Here is a 17,742-nt window from a genome sequence, read left to right as displayed (position 1 = left end):
TCTCCCCATCTATATTTCCATTTGACGCGTCGCACTCCGGACAGCCTGCAGGCACTCTACTCCAGCCAGATGCGAAAGAAGCAGATTATTTCAAACTCTACTTCGACGCGGGAGTTGTGTCTTCGATTGCAGACGAGACGAATGACTACGCGCACCAGCTGATCGCGCAGCCCGACCTCGCACGGAAATCGCGACTGAAAGCATGGGTAGACGTTGGTCTCGCTGAGATCTACTACTTTCTGGCAGCTGTTCTGCTGATGGGGCTCGTCCGAAAAAATGCTGTGAGGGATTACTGGACCACCGACCCAATGACTGAGACCCCCTTTCTTTCAAGGCTTTTCTCAGTAAATCGCTTCTGCCTTTTGCTGAGAGTGCTTCATTTCAGTGCCAGCACTGATGCAGCAGATCGACTAAGAAAAATCAGGCCACTCATGGAGACACTTCAGGCAAAGTTTGCGAGTCTCCTGGTCCCATACCAAGATCTCTGTATCGATGAGTCGATGATGCCCTGGAGAGGACGTCTTTCATTTCGCCAGTACCTCCCTTCAAAAAGGCACCGTTTTGGAGTGAAGATGTTTGTTCTGTGCGACGTGATGACCGGGTACATCTTGAGGTTCATCGTGTATACCGGAGCTTCCACGACAATGACGATGATGAAGGAGTTGGGATTTTCGGGCTCAGTTGTCCTCGAGTTGCTCAACCACTATCTAGGAAAGGGGCATTCTCTTTTCGTAGACAACTGGTACACCAGTCCGGCACTTTTCCAATATCTTCAAGGGAAGCAAACCAATGCCTGCGGAACAGTTCGACAGAACAGAAAGGGACTTCCCAAGTTCAAAAAAAAGATGAGAAGGGGAGAAGTAGAGTCATTTCATACCGATACTCTTCTGGCACTGAAGTGGTTTGACAAAAGGGAAGTGCATTTGTTGACCTCAATGCATGAAGCTCATCTTGAGGACACTGGCAAGGTGGACAGAAGAACAGGCACTCCACAGAAAAAGCCAGCATGCGTACTCGAGTACAACCAGAAGATGGGACTCGTGGACAAAGTAGACATGCAGCTGAGCTTCACTGAAAGCATCAGGAAGACGCTGAAGTGGTACAAGAAGTTTTTTTTTCACCTTCTGGACATGTCTCTGTTGAATGCATTCCTCCTTCACCGTGAAAGGAGTGCCTCCAAGATCACGTTCGCCGAGTTCAGAAGAAGAGTCGTATACCAGCTCGTTGAAGAGCATCATACTGAGAGGCGAAAGGGTGGAAGGCCCAGCGGAGACAACCCAACGAGGCTGACAGCACGACACTTCCTCGAGAGGGTGCCACAAACATCGGCGAAAGGCAGCCGCACCCAACGAAGGTGCCACGTGTGTGCCAACACAGCTCTCAGACCGAAGCAAAGAAAGGACACAAGGTTCATGTGCGCCGCCTGTGACAAGGGCCTGTGTGTGGAACCCTGCTTCAAGGACTACCACACTTTGAAGAAGTACTAGAAAGTTGAAAATTCGAAATATTTAGTCCTTTTTGTTTTGTTCTACCTCGAGCGAGCGTGCCGCAGATCTTTTGAAGTCTTATATTTTTTATGCTACAATAAACTTGTGAATTCTCTTTGCTATCACACCGAGTAAAAAAACCCGACCACGGGGGTGCGCCCTTGGAAAAAAAATGCAACCATGAAAGGGTTAAAAAAAAAAAAATACATCAGGAAAACTATTTTCTGAGCTCAAATCAGTTTGCGATTCCTTCACCCTCTCTTTTTTTTAAAAACGCTACCTTCTGCCCCGTATCAACAGTACCGTCCCATCTTCTTCACGGCAAAAACGCACAAGCCAGACATTACCCCTTGAAGCATAATTTCTGAAGAGGAATGCTACAAGAGCACCTTTCCGCTATCGATCTCCCTTATCCCTTCCGCGTTAAGGACTCCCTTGAGGTGATTGATTATATCTGCCCTTTGCCCTCCAATCAGGACCACAACATGTTCTCGCTAGATGTCGAGGACATGTATTAATATCTCGACCTCAAAATCCTTCCGAGTTCTGTGTCTGAGGCAATCGACCTGCACAAAATAACAAGGTTCCAGAACACATCTGGAACCACGGTCAGAGGATTCCTCGATATCCTCTGGCTCCACCTGGGCTCCACCCTGGTCGAGCACAAGGGAAGTCTTCATTCAGAGGTCGGGGGTGTGTATCGGTTCCTATCTCGCGCTGATCCTCAGCGAGATTTATCGTTGATTTGTAGATTGTGCTATGCAGGAGCAATTTGCTTGTTTGGGCACTGAATGTAAAGGGCCATACGCACATTTGCGTTTGGACACGGTGCATTCACTAGCGTAAAGGCGTTGCGGTGCGTTGCGCAACACATACACGCAAAGCTTGTACGCACAGTTGCGTTGTAACGCGGCCGACCGCAGTCGACAACCAATAGAATCTTGCTATCGGCGCATTCGCTCAACTGATGGAAATGAACCTCGTTGAGCAACCCAAACCAACATGGTAGCATCCCGCGGTAGCAGGGGTATGGCTGCGGCTCAGCTCGGAAGGGAGAAACTGGAGTATTTGTTCATCGAAAGTGTTCGCGGGTATGTGGCACAGGTGGGCAGCGAATCTTATTGGCACCTAATTGTGCGATCCACCGCCATGATGATGCTCCTCCTGCATCGACGACATCCCTGCCACGAGTGGGTGCAATATCTGCTTTGCTCCCGGGAAACCTTCGTGGAGTACCACCACCTCGTTCGTGACATGAGGCTGGACAATGGGAAAGACTTCTTCCAGTATTTCCGGATGACGAGGCAGAAGTGTGTATCTCAACATTAACTTGGGAAGTGTTGCCTGCGAGCCATTGGGCCACGGGGCCACCTGTGTTTTTAGATTCAGAGAGTCTAGAGTTACGTTCAAACGGAACAATATCAGATGCAGTAGAGGGGCAGCAAGAAAAAGCCCTCCGGAGATTAGCTCACCACATAACCGGCAAGTACAGAGAAAAGCTCATCGGGGTTTGGGCAGATGCGGAAAAAAGCTCCCAGATTTTTTCTTTTTCTTTTCGTATGGAGGCTGTCGGATCATGCTTAACATACATCAGTTTATTATCACTAAAACTCGTTAGCTTTATAAAAAAATAGAATGTACTTTTTTGTAGTCGGTGACTATCGGTTCTGTCTGGACGGAACTCTAGTAGTAAGTTTGGTTCCGTCTAAACGGAACCCTAGCCACAGCCTTTCAGATTTTGGCTATTCTTGTGGCTATGATTACAACTACCCATTTGCATTCAAATCCTCGTGTCACTAGCCAGCTGGAAAGATTTAACCGAAGTGATTGCAGGGACACCAGCAAATACATCATGTTGTTACCAGCAGTTACTCTGTCTTGCTTTTAACCCCCAGCGATTGGTCAGTGGCGGTCTTAGGTATGTATACATATGTGCTCTTCTGTGCATAGTGCACGACACGCCGCGAACACATCAGGTCTGTTCGATTCACCTGAACTGGCTGAACTAGTTCAGTAGTGCAAGAACTGGTGCATTCGATTCAACCGGAAATTGCACGACCGCTGCACTGGCGTGTTCGATTCCTCCTAGTTCTGAACGAGTTCAGTCCCAGTTCCGCAAATGCTTGCACCGCCTCCAAAGCCAGTCCAGCATTCGTGTAGTAGCAGACGACAAAAGCAGACGACTCTTCTCTTTCTTACTCGCTGTGCTCGCTCATTTAAAACATGTTTGTTATTCATAATAACGTAGAAACTGAAGTCTTCCCACTCGTAGACGAAAATGGTGTACCCGTAGTGGACGGAAGCGGGATGGTGTATGTAACCGAGGGTAGGAATTAGCTCGAATATGATGTTAAAAATCGTAAGAAGGCTGCGTAGGCTTGCTTACACAGCCTTGCTTACGCGGCCTTGCTTACGCGGCCTTGCTTACGCGGCCTTGCTTACGCAGCCTTGCTTACGTTTGGTGATTATACATCGATGTTTACAATGTTTGCATTCTATTCTTTAAGACGAGGAACGAGTTACGCTCGTCTTTGCCTCCGAGCCGGACGCAGACCCAGCTGTCCTGCAGCCTGCGTGTCCGCCCGCGGCGGACGTCAACGGGCAGCTGTGGAGTGCCATGAAGACCAAGTTCTTTATCAAAACTTATAGGGAACTAAAGGAGCGTCTCAGAACAAAGGGGGGTTTCAGGTATGCCTTTGTCAGGATATTTTACAATACATGCTAATATGTAGTAAAAACCATGTTTAGGACCAAACGAGCCCTGTGGCAGCAGCTGGCCGACACCGTCGTCGGGGAGTTCGGCAGCGTTGTCACAGCTGACCAGGCCGAGAACAAATGGAAGTCTTTAGAAAGAGCCTACAAGAACGCCAAATCATAAAAAACAACAAGTCAGGCCACTCTAGGGTGCATTTTGAATACAAGGAGTACATACGTTCACCGATTCTTTATATAGGTCATCACTTGTAAACGTGCTGCTTCTGTGGTTTAGTGAGCTTCGCGACATCCTCGAGAAGGAGCACCACATTGCACCAACCGTGTTGTTGGCGCCGGGAACAGTGGTTGAGAAGGAAGAAGAGACCAAGTAAGTACTTAAAAAACGTATAATAAACGTAACATAAAAAAAAAATTGTTTCAGCACCGAGGTTGAAACCTCCGGAGGGGCAAAGGCAGGACCCTCCTCACTTGCCTCAGGGGTGGCTCCACCCTCAAACCAGCGTGCTCCGGCCGGCACATCGAGCAAGAGAAAGAAAGAAACCGCCCTGGGCTCGCTGCTCAAAGTGTTCACCGACATGGAGGCCAGTCGGAAGCGGCAACACAAGGACAGGAGGCTCTTATCGAGCACCTCATGACTGCCATCAAAAAGAGCGCGCCGGCAGAGTAGACGTGCTTCATGCACTTCACTGAACTTGACTACTGTTTGACTGTTTCGCAGGCCGTTTTATTTTTTAGTTTCATTATTTCGACTGGTGCACAACTGTGCCGTACGAATAAATTTGTTGAAATTGTCTTGCTGATTTTGTTTGCCCCTCCTCTGTAGTTCCCCGATTCATTCTTAGTTTTTAAAATTATTTCCGAGTTATGCAGCGTGTATCTTTTTACCGCCATATCTAGTTTTTTTTTAAAGTTTTGTTGAGTGTTAGGCTGAAAATAGCTTGGAGAACAATGTTACGTTTTAGGAGTCAATGGCACTGACTACCTGTGAATGTAGTAGGATATTGGATCAAAATAATACTGTACACAGAAATGAAGGAATGAAGTAACCCGTTATTTTGTTTAATCATGTTTTCATGAAGTCACGTTTCATTTTCCAAAGCTCAAGTACCATCTTTGTACGCACACACACACACACAGACAAAAAAAAAAAGACAAATAATATTTTTGGAGGAGCAAGTGTAGATATCGCTTCCTAACATTCGGTCTTAGCAATGGCCTCTCGGATCCGCTCGGAAAGACTCCTTGTGGCGTCGTCCGGTTGAATCGCGTGGTCATCGTCGTTGGTGACTTGGTCAGGCGGGCGGGCGTTGTTCAGGTCATCGAAGAAGTCTCTCTCTGCATTACAAAGGTTGTGGAGAACGCAGGCGCCCATAACGACAAGGCAGCACTGTCTGATGCTGGCGCTGTCGACCAAGTACATTCTCTGAAATCGCTTCTTGAGCAGCCTTAAAGTGTTTTCGATTGTCACTCTCTGTTGACCGTGCTTCATGTTATACGTAGTCTTCCAGGTCGGCAGGGCCGCTTTTGAAGACTTGAAGGAGGTCATGACGTATGGCAGCAGGGGATAAGCCGAATCCCCCAGCAGGTACCCACCTGCACACTTGGCTTCCGCGCCCTCGGAGACGGGGCTTTCTTCAGGATGCAGGCGTCGTGCTCTGAACCGGGGAATCCGATGCAGACGTCGATGAATCGATTTTGATCACCGCAGATTCGCTGCAGAACAATGGAATGAAGCTTGCTTCGATTGTAGTAGGAGTTCGGAGACTCCGTTGGTCGCAGGATTTCTACATGGCATCCATCAATCGCCCCGATCGTTTTGTGGGGTCCCTGTCCCCTTAGTCTTCCTCAGGAAGCCGGCTTGGCTCCTCCGACGTCTTTCCTGGTCAGGCCAGGTGATTATTTGTGCGCTGATACCGTTCAGAAAGTTCAGCGCTCTTTCAATGCAGAGGTGAACGGACGACTCCTTTATGTCAAAGCGATCCGCAATCTGGTACATTGTGGCTCTCGTGCCTAAGTAATTAAGCACAATCAGCAACATCTTCTCCGCCGAAATCTGCGGTCATCCACCAACAGAATCCCGGTAAAACGCCGAAGCTTCATATCGACCAGCCAGCTCCGCGTGTGTCTCTCTCGAAAGCCTGAACAAGTGCATAAATTTCAAATCGAAGTAGGTGTCGATCACCTTTTCGTAGTACGGGGGAACCCTGTTCTTGTCAGTCTGTGCCGAAACAATAGAGGCAAGTGCAATAATGTCGTCAAGCTCATCGTCGCTCTCGTCTTCGATGAGCGCTACTGCAGCCACCAGTAGGTTCTGACGGGACATCGTCATCTTGACCTCGCGAAGGTATCCAGGTGTACGACCACATACACCTGGATACCTTCGCGATCGCAGCACGAAATCAGACGATATAACTATTAAAAATGCAGACATGTTTCATTAAATGCTGCACACACTCTGTAATACAATGTAAAGAAACATACATGTAAAATATTTTTGTCAAAGAAAGTAATATAAAAATAACGCAAATGATCTTATCCAAGCGCTAGCAGACAAAATTCCATGGCGACACAGTAGACGGCAAAAGCAGACGACGCCTTGCGTATTCGTTTTACCGGTACTTCGGAAGTCGATCACAGCGCCAGTCCTAACGCGCTGCCCTCTTCTTCAAAAGAAGACAACCTTCTGGAGGAAACCGATTTCCCCAGCGGAAAGGTTGAGCCTGACAATCAGGTGTGTCAAAACTCATCTACTATGATGACTGGAGTTCTGTTACAAAGGAGGGTCTTGTCATTAATTTGAAATTAAGCCTATACTTTATACATCTTAATAATTTCTGTATTATAATCAACACTTCTCCAACTTCAACTGACACAAATACAGAAATGTCTGAATTTAAGGTATTATAGTTGGAGTATTGGCCAGTTTCTTCATGAGGCTTCAATGAGGTGCAAAAGTAGAGATGTTGTTGATTACGGGGTTATGGCGCAAAGCTACCATGGCCATACTGCGCCAAGCCCAGCGGAAGCTACATACCAATAACTTGACAAGACAATGATCCATGTGCCCCTTCCATGCAAGAGTTCCCTGGGAAACTCCAGGGTTCTCAGGAACCCAGTAGTCTGGCTCAAGGGACAGGGGACACCGAGGATGACAAGTATAGAGTTGACCTATGTCACAGCAGATAAAGGTCAGCTCGTGCAGTATAATAAAACAATATTCAAATAGTATAGGTTGACCTTGATATCTAAGGATATGGAAGGAAAGAAAAATCATACGAACATTTATTTGATAGCATGCCTAGTGACCTAGCTAAAACTCGCTTGTCGATTGTGTTGGCTATGTCCTCATCCATACTGTAAGAGCTGTTGCCCACATGCCTCCAAGCCATGGCAGTTGCCTTGTGCTATTTCGTAGAGCATCACCGCCTCGCACCAGTGCCTTTGCTTGATGCTTCACAGCACAGCATTGGATCGTACATGAAGCTTCACCGCGTTGCACTGGCATGCTCAGAAAAGTATCAGATAGCTTTATGGAGTAAAAAATATTGCACGCTATTATAGATTGAGTTACTTCAGTGTTGTTAATGGGTCGATATCTACTCTAAGAAAAGCAGTGGCAGAAAAAAAGTACCCTGTTATCAATGTCCATGATGTGACTGCTGTTTCAGCAGTTGTAAGGAGTCATTTTGCTTAGTAATGTTTCAGGCACCTTGCTCATGAAGGGTCACAGGTGATATGCGCTGCAAGTTACCGCACTGGAGAGACAACAAGTGAAGTCATCCAGGAGACATGCCAAGCCCTGCATAAGGTTTTGGAACCACTGTACCACCCTGCAAGTATACCATTTTTGCTTTTTAAGGTGCAAGTTTTACGATTCTGTTCGGAATAACATGTACTTGCAACCCATTTTCCTCAAAATAAGCCCTAATAAAAGGAGACCTTTTGCATGACCTCAGAAATTTACACCCAAAAACACTGACTATGTGGGTAAGAAATATATTCCGAAAGAAGACTCTCGAATTCGAAGAAAAATTAACCCCGAAACCATAAAACCCTAGGGAAAGACTGACAGCTGTACAGCCATACCAGGAGTGGAATGGTGCAAGCATTTGTTTCTTTTATTTCATAAGTAACTGTTCTTGGCTGATTTATTATTATTTTTAACTATTATATATTGTATTATATATGTTTGTTTTATATTGCGTGGCTCCCATTGGTCTAAAAAGAGTGATACCTGATTGGCTCTTCAGATGGTGGGAAAAGTCTTAGCAAAGTGAATATAGGCGCCTAAAGGCGTGGGATTTGCGGTTCCAAGGTTCGAGTACGGAAGTTGTCATCAACAGTTTGAGAACCGCGCGAGATAGGAGTGCAAGTGTGCGACCTGCTGCCTCAGGACGAGAGCCAAGTGCAATATGTGAGTGTATAAACCATTTTCCATCGTTCCTTTGTTGCGCTGTGTGACTTCCTTGACTTTCTTTTGTGAACGGACTTCAGAAACCTTAGAAATTGACACCAATGAACAAATCATGCGAGATCTTTGTAGGTTAGATCAGGTTAAGATGGGGAGTAATTTATGGTGGAGAAGCTTCCAGTGTTTATCGTCTATCCATCAAGGTGTTCCATGTTTCTACTTATGCATCACTGTTTTATCAGCCCCGATGACTGAAGGCTTCGTGCATTGGAGTCGTGCTTTATAAAATATTAGTTTTTATGATTCTTGTTTTCTGCCAACCCTGGCGCCTTCTGTTGACGTGACTTGTAAATAAAAAAAAAAAAAAGTAAAATGCAAATGCCTCCCTGGTGAAGAATTTCCGGGGCATCATTTTTATGTATCATGATCATTCCAAAACCAAACCCTTCACTCTCGTTGGACCGGCCCCTCCCCCGAAATGAAATCCTGCGTACAACATTGGCGCGGTGCCTTGGACGGCAAACATATGGCCATCCAGGGTCGGATACTTACAATTACAAAGGGTTTCATAGCATCGTATTACTGGCCAGCTATGATGCCAACTATAAATTTACTCAGGTAGATGTTGGTAAGCCAGGATGCTACAGCAATGGTGCCGTCTTTCGTGACTCGGAAATGGAATTAGCCATCCTCTTGGGCACAACGGGCCTCCCTCTTTCAGGGCCCTTGCCGGGGACCAGGACAAGGCTGCCATTTGTGTTTGTGGGCGACGAGGCATTCCCCCTGCTGACCAACCTGATGCACCCTTTTCCTCGAAAGAGCCTGAAGTTGTTACAAAACGTCTTCAACTACAGACTTTCTCGAGAGGGAAGGGTCATTGAAAACACATTGACGATCCTAGTGGCACGCTGGCGCATCTTCAGATAACCGATATCCAGGCATGTCCCGCAACACTGGAAGCGGTTGTCTGGGCATGCGTCAGCCTCCACAACTACCTCAGGGTATGCGACGAGGCCGAAAGGGTTGAGCGCCTCTACTGCCCTGTCGGCTATGTTGACAGCGAGGGAGGCGAGGCAGTAGAAGGCCAGTGCCGCACTGACAGTAGCGACGGCAGTGCTCTGTCAGATGTGGGCCAAATCAGCTCTAACATGCATGCGGGCGAAGCCAAAGGTATAATAAGGCCTAAGTTTTCCAAATTCTTCTGCACTCACCTTGGAGAAGTATCATGGCAATACAGAGCAGTGTTCCGAGGAGGAGCACCTGTTAGCCATTAGGATTGCTTAAAGGGGCAGTAAACCACTTTCTGCAATAGTATAGTTATAGTCACACTCAGCACTTGAATGTAATGTTAGACTTTTAAAGCAATAGCTTTATGGGCGACACTTTGCAGAGATATCACCCTCGTCCGTTGTCCTCACCACGCGCCCCAAGAATTGAAAAACTTTTCTTCTCTTCCCTCTTGCAACGAGGAGAGGGGGGTCGGGACTTCCGGCCTGCTGTGCCGCGTGAAGCAAGCAAAAAAAAAAAGCAACCCTGCGTCTCCCCAAGAATTGCGCGACAAAGAAAGAACCACTGTGTCGTCTGCTTGAAATCAGTGTTGCGGAGTTGCCACTCCGGAGCTGGAATGATTCCGGAATCGGAATCATTCCGCATTTTTGCGACCCCAGAATGGAATGGCGGCAATGTTGAGAGAAATGGAATGGGAATGGAATTAAATGCCTTTTGCCCGGAATGAAATGAGAATAAAATGAGCACGGTTCTTTTTCTTTTTTTGGAGGGGATTACGGTTAGCTAAACAGAGCCAGTCAGCGAGTCAGTAGCTCGGAAATAAAATGAGCGGGAAACTGCTACCCTGCGTGGAGCCCTAACAGACTTATACGCAAAAAAAATAGCAATACAAAAAACTAGTGTCAAAGCGAAGAGCAGAAAGGGGAGAGGGGGGGGGGTGGCGGTGGCAAAAAAATAGCAATACAAAAAACTAGTGTCAAAGCGAAGAGCAGAGAGGGGAGGGGGGGGGGGGTGGCGGTGGCACCTTTCACGGACGTGCAGGCGACAGGCTTCACTGGCGTTACACGAGAGCGAAACAAGAAACCAAGCGCCAAGCATGGAGAATGCACGCACACACAGACTGTGATCTGGGAGCGGCTGCAACTCATAACTCGCAGAGCTCTGATAACTCCTTGACTCGCACGCCGCCGAAAGATAATCAGTTATTGTTTTCTTATAGTTTGAGGAGTGTTGTTTAGCAGGTGGCCAACCTTGCTGCCTTCCATGTTCATTCGCGTGCACTCCTTTGAGGTGCGAAACGTGCGTTGCTTCGGCATTAAAACAAAGCGAGATTCAGTACTGTCTTCGCCTCTCGTGCATTGCTCAGACGCGTTTTTTTTTTATACTGCATTTTTAAGTGTAAGTTTGCCTTTTACTTGGTCTTTGTTCCGATGCTTATTTTCTGTGTTCTATGTTTTACATTCAAGTGGGTTAGGGTTAGAAGCAAGCTAGCGGATTCCCACTCATTTCCTTTGACTTTAGTCTCAGCATACTTTGTTTCACCTTGCGAAGGACCGCTGCGGACGCTACGAGTCACCCCAGGCAATCCAGCACCGTGAGCGGGGCTCCACGCATGGCGCGTTGCTGCGCCCCAGGATCACGCGACACTCAGAAGGCACTGGATTGGTTTCGATGGCTCTCGTGATGTCTGTTGCGGTCCATCGTAAGGTAAAGTATACTATCGTCACCGCTCTAGTCGCGTGACCGAACTGACTAGACCTGCAGAAAGACAGTGTGCGCCAGACAAGGCGCGAACGTTGCTGTGAGGGCCACTGAGAAGGACAGTTGGGTGCTAGCTGCTACTGAGGCTTTGGCTTCCGCGCATGTCGGCTGTCCGGTCCGCATTCGTGCTCCTTGTCCTAAACCCTGTTCGAGGCGGTGGGAACTCAGTTGGACGGTGGTGTTGAGGAGAGATGGAGAATGACAATTCGAATGGTGCGAGGTATTACCCCGTTAATATTATCTTGGTCTGAAGCTAGCTTTGTCAACGCCGACTGTGCGACCCGTCGCCACAACGCGAACCAGACAGCGAGGTAAAAGAGTAAATCGGTTGGTACCGTCTGGCTGCCTGAACCCACCACTCGATCAGCGCGAAGAGGAACATCACGGCTTGGATGACAAGACAAGAAAAATACAGATCAAGTCATGGCATCGTGGAAGACATTCTTCGACATTAGTCGCGAAGAAAATAGAAAATAAACAAGCTGCACGCTGCGTTGTGCAACGAAACTATACACGGTGCAGTCGCCGTATCATGGAAATTTATTCTTCATCTGAAGAGGAAACACGAGAATGAGTATGTGAAGGGTGGAAAAGGGTAGGCGAACCAGCCAAAAATAATGCTGGGTGCAACTCTGTTCCTGCTCGCCGAAAAGCTGCACTTGATGAAGCCCTATTCAAAATTATATGCACTGACATAGAGCAGTTTCGTGTTGTTGAACGAGAAGGATTCAAGTAATTTGTATCGGTGAGTTGTACTAATAGTTCTTTGTAACTTTGCATGAGAGTAATTGCTTTGTATTGGCTCATGTTCCAATAATAAGCAAGATGATCAACAAATGACAGGTAATAAACCGATAATGTCCTACAATGAACAAACCACTATGAACAAACATATATTTGAACCCAGCAAACGTTCTATTGATCGCCTGGAAAACACATAAAAATTGAATTGAATATCATAAGAAATATTGAGATTCGTAAAGCATGCGCGAACTTATGCGTTTTAAGACAGCTATTGTGACATTGTCTGTACGGTCCCTCGTGCTGCGCCCTAGAGGTTACACTTTGCCAGAGGATGTGTTCTTGCCGCTGTGCATAGAGTTGCTTCCAGCAGCGTACTAGCTGTAGCTAGCAGACGACGCTAACTCAAACATCTGCGAACACGCCCTGTTGACTTTTGAAAGTTTGTTACTGATTGTAACCACCGGGCAATTTATGGAGGGATGACCCGATTCTGTGCAGTTATAAAAGCGTGACCCCTTCTTTCCATCGGTGGGTTTTGTAGTCGGGAACCAAGAAGTTTCGGGAACTGCATGTCCTGAAGTCTCGGTGCCACCTTTGTTTGAAGCGCCCCTCATTCCATACAATCTCTCTAATTCTTTCCTGACCATGGAAAAAGTAGCAATTTTCCAAAGATTCGTGCGAACACTTATTTTCCTGACCGAGTTGCCTATAGAGCAATATGACACATACAAATATGGCTAATTAGACGTTCTTTGAAACGAAACAGAGGTTGGTATAATGGGGGAAACTTCTTTTTAATTTCCTTTTTTGAAAATACAATGCACGTGCAAAAGGCATATAAACGCCGACACTTCTACAGTTATGTCAAACTAAACAACAAATAAAAGGAAAATTCTGAATATACAAAATGTGCCCCACAGCCACGGCAATTACTTCTGAAAGTTAGTGCACTCCGACTATTCGACTGACGTCTATTTTTGGTTCGTCGGAGTTTCCTCTGTAACACATTATATTGGTAAAACACAGATAGTACACCTCAAATCCCCAGCAGAATGATTTCTTTGTGCAATACCTTTGCTTTGCCATAGCCTTGATTGCAGTCCCTTCATATTTAGCATTTTTGTTAGCCTTGTTGGGAACATAAAATGTGCAGGTTGGCAAGGACAGCATTGGAACTTGTAGTGATGCTTACCAACAACCATCTCTCAAGCAACACCTCTCAACAACATCTCTCAACAACCCAGAGCTCTCCAGGTATAAAATATATGCCACAATACAGTTGAATTATGTAAATAATGCCACCTTTGTTACGAAGACTGATGCAAGCAGCCAGCCATGTTTGAGAAGTGCAACCATTCCCAAGACTATTTGTGACAGCCCACCACCTTGGGATAAAGTTCAAACCTGCGTTGAAACAGAAACTGCAGTTCTTTGGCCGTCCCCGAGATTGTGGAACATAATTCTCCGCACTAACTTTATTTCTTCATGGTGCTTGGAAACTATTGATCACCGGCAATCGATGGCCTATGGGTGCGGTCAGGAAAGGGTTAAAGGCCAACGTAAAACCTCGGTTTTCTGCAAGGAAGATAATCCTCTTAACGGTCCCCTCCCCTAAGCTGCGAGAGGAGCCAAGTGGGGGCAAGGTAAAAAATGACGAGGATATAGGAAAGGAGGAGCCTTGCAAAAGTGGAACGCGCGAAGTGTACGTCGGCCTTTAAGCTGGACAGATTTTCTTCCATCCATTTTACGTACCAGAAGGATTTCCGGTGAGGTGGATGCCTCCTATTTGCATGGTCTCCTCATTGTTTAAGCCCATTATCAGGTAGTCCATGCAGACAAAGTTAAAGCAGTCCGCACAACCGTGCCTTCACAAGCTCGTTGTAAAAGTACACGTCAAGTTGCTCGTTGCTGTCCTGCCTCCATGTCATAGTGGAGTTGCTGGTGGCCCACCGTCGACGGGAATGCCTTCTTCACCTCCGTTTCCACTCCATCCAGGTTGTTGCGTTGTCGATAAGGCATCAGACTAGGTCTTGGCCATACCTTCTAGCTTCACCGATGCATTAATGTTGTGGCCAAGTCTGTTGATCCTTCCAGCCGTATGCTGCGGACAAGTTGTCAATTCTGTTGAATCATGCCTCTGCCGAAAAATAGCCTCCATAGCTGGATCAAACGCTGGCACCAACTTTCCGCTGACTGACTCCAGTTGACTCATCGTAGTGCCTCGCTGAGTTGCTTGAGTGAAACCTGCGATGCCGCTTATCACCTCCCAGACTGCAACTTGCAAGGCTGCTTCCACAATGGCCCGGAAGACTGCTGCTGTTGCGGCTAAGCTGCACTGGTCTCGTCTGCCACCGTCGTGCCAGTTGTTGCGGTCGATGTCGGAAGACTGTTCAGAATCGGAGGGGGTGGCGGGTTCGGAGCATCACCGTGGCCATCTTCATTGGAGGTGCTGGCGTTGCACTCCCGCAAAGCAGTTGCCGCACTGTGAGCTTGCTGCCCAGCTCTTTTGCCGTCTTTCTTCGTCATCATGTTTTCTTTTCGCTTCCGGTCCTAATTATTGGAATCACATCTAACTTCTGGTTTGAAAGCATTAAACTTTTTGCTTCCTAGTGAAGAGGAGCAAGTAGTACAGTTGAAAACCGATTTTACGAACCCTGATTTTACGAATATCTCGACTTAACAAAAAAAATTCAGATACCCCCAGCAGTTGCCCATAGGCTTAATGCTTTTACCAACTCGAAATAACGAAACAAACTTCGCCGCCAAACCCAATTTAACGAAGCATTTTGGGAAAAAAGATGCATAGGAAAAGAGGTTTTTCCAAATTTATGGCGTCTAGAATGTCTGGCAGTGTGTTGCTGGCGTAGGAGCGGTGCAATCGATGCAGCGGATGCATTCTTGTTTTGGTTTTTACGAAACTACAAACCGAAGCCGCACGGAACGACAGGCTGCGCATTTCTTTCCAGGCTTTGGATCAGTTCCACCAGATAGCGAAAGCGGCGGCTGGTGCTTGATCTCGCGTGCAACAGATGGCAGCACTGACGCTCTTTAGCTCCCTCCGCGCCTCCGCTGCTTTCGCCATGACTGGTTTCCATCCGATCGCCCGTGTCAATCAGCTCTTCGCGAACGTTAGTTTTTTTTCTTCTACTTTGCTCTGCGCATTCTGCGTCGTCGAAGGATGGAGCCTCCGAAGAAGAAAAGGAAAGTACTGACCCTTGAAGAAAAGCCGAACGTAACCCGTGCTGTCGCAAGCGGACGAAAAAAATGTGACGTGGCCGCGGAACACGGCATCCTGGCGAGCACGCTTTCGGACGCCATCCTCCTTGTGACTTCCTCTGGGAACGCGTCCAAGAAATAACACCTGAAGACAAACCCGAACGAGAAGCTGGAGGAAGCCCTCCTTATGTGGTTTAACGACATGCGAGCCAGAAACGTTCCACTCAGCGGGGAAGTGGCGCAGCAGAAAGCGCTCGCTTACGTGTGTTTGCTCGGCTTTGACAAGTTCAAGGCAAGTCCCGATTGGCTCTCGCGCTTCAAAGAGCACTACGGGATTGTTGGCAAAGTTTCGAGCGGGAAGTCATCCAACGTGAACAAGCAAGGAGCCGACGAGTGGTTGTCGGAGAACGTGCCGGAGATCCTAGAGAGGTATGCCCTGCAAGACGTCTACAACGCGGACGAGAGCAGTCTGTTTTATCAGATGCTGTTGAGTAAGACGCTTGCTCGGAAAGGGGAGCCTTGCCACGGCAGCAAGCAGAGTAAACAGCGACTTATGCTGTTGCTGTGCGTCAACATGAATGGCAGCGATAAGCGCGATCCGCTCATCATTGGAAAGGCCCAGAATCCTCGGTGCTTCAAAGGAGTTAAAAAATTATTGGCGGAGTATGTGTTGAATACCAAAGCCTGGATGAGCCGCGCGATCTTCTCGGAGTGGCTAAAAAGCTTCGACGACCACATGGGCCGCTCAAAGAGGAATGTGTGTCTGCTGTTGGACAATTGCACGGCGCACCACATCCCGGAGCTTCACCTGAAGAATGTGCAGTTGCGGTTCTTTCCCCCCAATGCGACTTCCGTCATACAGCCCCTAGATCAGGGGATCATCAACAGTGTGAAATGCGCATATAAGCATAGGGTCATTGAGAAGCTCCTGTTGAACTTGGAAATCAAACGTGAGACCAAGATCGACGTATACACGGCGATCGAGATGGTGGCAGCATTGTGGAGAGTAGCCCGGTCCTCGATCGTTGTGAACTGTTTCCGGCATGCTGGCTTCCACACTTCTACTTCCGAGGCTGCGTCAGGCTCCACAAGTCCGCAACACGAGCAGGAAGAGGCATCACCCAGTTGTTGGGAAGAGTTTAGTCCGCGTGACCAGGTGGCCGCCGATCAGAACTTCGACGACTTCGTGAACGCCGACGCAGACGCGGACACTGACACAACAGAAGTTCTCGACGACGAGGAGATAGTGCAGCTTGTTTCCGGCGCGCAAGAGGAGTCTGAAGATGCTAACTATCCGGATGCTGTCTAAGCTCCCGTGCTTACACCAAGCCAGGTGATGGATGCCGCCGTCCTTCTGAGGCGGTTTGCTGGGGCACACGAGGGTGCCGAGGACGCTTTGACTTCACTCGCCAGCTACGAAAAGTGTGTGCGCCCGCTGCTCACGAAACACGCGCAAACGAAAATCACAAGCTTTTTTACTAGGCAATAAATGTGTCGTTCTCTCCAGAGCTGCGAGGTTGTTTTTTTTTTGTTTTTTTTCGACACGCGCACGCAGTTGTGCTTTTGCTCATTCGCGGAGTTCTTGTACGCACATTTTTTTAAAAGTTTTGGCAGTTTCGGCTTGTGGACTGCGCGAATGTGATACCGCGGTAGTTCGTAGGATGCCGCTGCGCTAATACTTCAAATTTATCAAATCCTATGCCCGAAAAATGACTTTCCCGATTTTACGAAGTTCCCGATTTAAACAAATAATTCACGGGTCCCGGTGACTTCGTTAAATCGAGGTTCAACTGTATAATGATAACTGCTTAATACACATACATACTGGCATTAAGCTAAGTTAAATTGGTTACATAGCTATATCGTTTGCACACACACACCGTGGGACTTTTCGCCGATGCGAGTCCCGTGACGAGTCGCCCTTCTTCAACAGTACTCAAGCCTTTGGCCCCTCGCGCCCCTCGAAAGGAGAGGCCGCGCGTAAGAGGCAGATGTTCTACTCCTAACACAGATGCGGTTGGAGCCTTCGAAAGCATTCCGTCTGCGCTCTCAGAGTCTCTGGTATAAACATTGAATAATGTGGCGAGAGTCTGTCCATTACGCAGTAAAGCCGCATCACCAAACCGCAGTCGCTTACATCTGTATCGGCAAAACAAAGTTGGGCCTCTGGGCCGTTTTCCACCCACTTCGGGTTTTGATGAACCCCCATTCCTCTTTGGGTATGTGCGTGAGAAATAAAATGCATCACCATCCAGAGGGGAACCTGCGAGCAAAGCAAATCTCAGACGATCACTTACTACTGTCAGAAGCATTCTGGTGAGTCATGCTTGCCTTACAGTTGTGTGGCACTGCAGAAACGTGAATGTCTTGAAAACATACCACTGTCATAGACAATTCTTC

At 47.6% G+C, this 17,742-nt stretch overlaps 1 protein-coding gene and 1 pseudogene across 1 annotated transcript; both read left to right on the top strand.

Annotated features, from left to right (window-relative positions):
* The first annotated feature begins 572 nt into the window (after positions 1–572).
* LOC120844462 (piggyBac transposable element-derived protein 4-like) lies at positions 573–1,487 on the top strand. The gene has a single exon (XM_040216260.1). The coding sequence runs from the start codon at positions 573–575 to the stop codon at positions 1,485–1,487; it is 915 nt and encodes a 304-aa protein (XP_040072194.1).
* Positions 1,488–15,786: 14,299 nt separating this feature from the next.
* LOC120844461 lies at positions 15,787–16,831 on the top strand (annotated as a pseudogene).
* Positions 16,832–17,742: the final 911 nt, after the last annotated feature.

Source organism: Ixodes scapularis, unplaced genomic scaffold, assembly GCF_016920785.2.
Source record: "Ixodes scapularis isolate PalLabHiFi unplaced genomic scaffold, ASM1692078v2 PGA_scaffold2__306_contigs__length_199485367, whole genome shotgun sequence".
Lineage (NCBI taxonomy): Eukaryota > Metazoa > Arthropoda > Arachnida > Ixodida > Ixodidae > Ixodes > Ixodes scapularis.
This window is presented reverse-complemented; position numbering and strand designations above follow the sequence as displayed.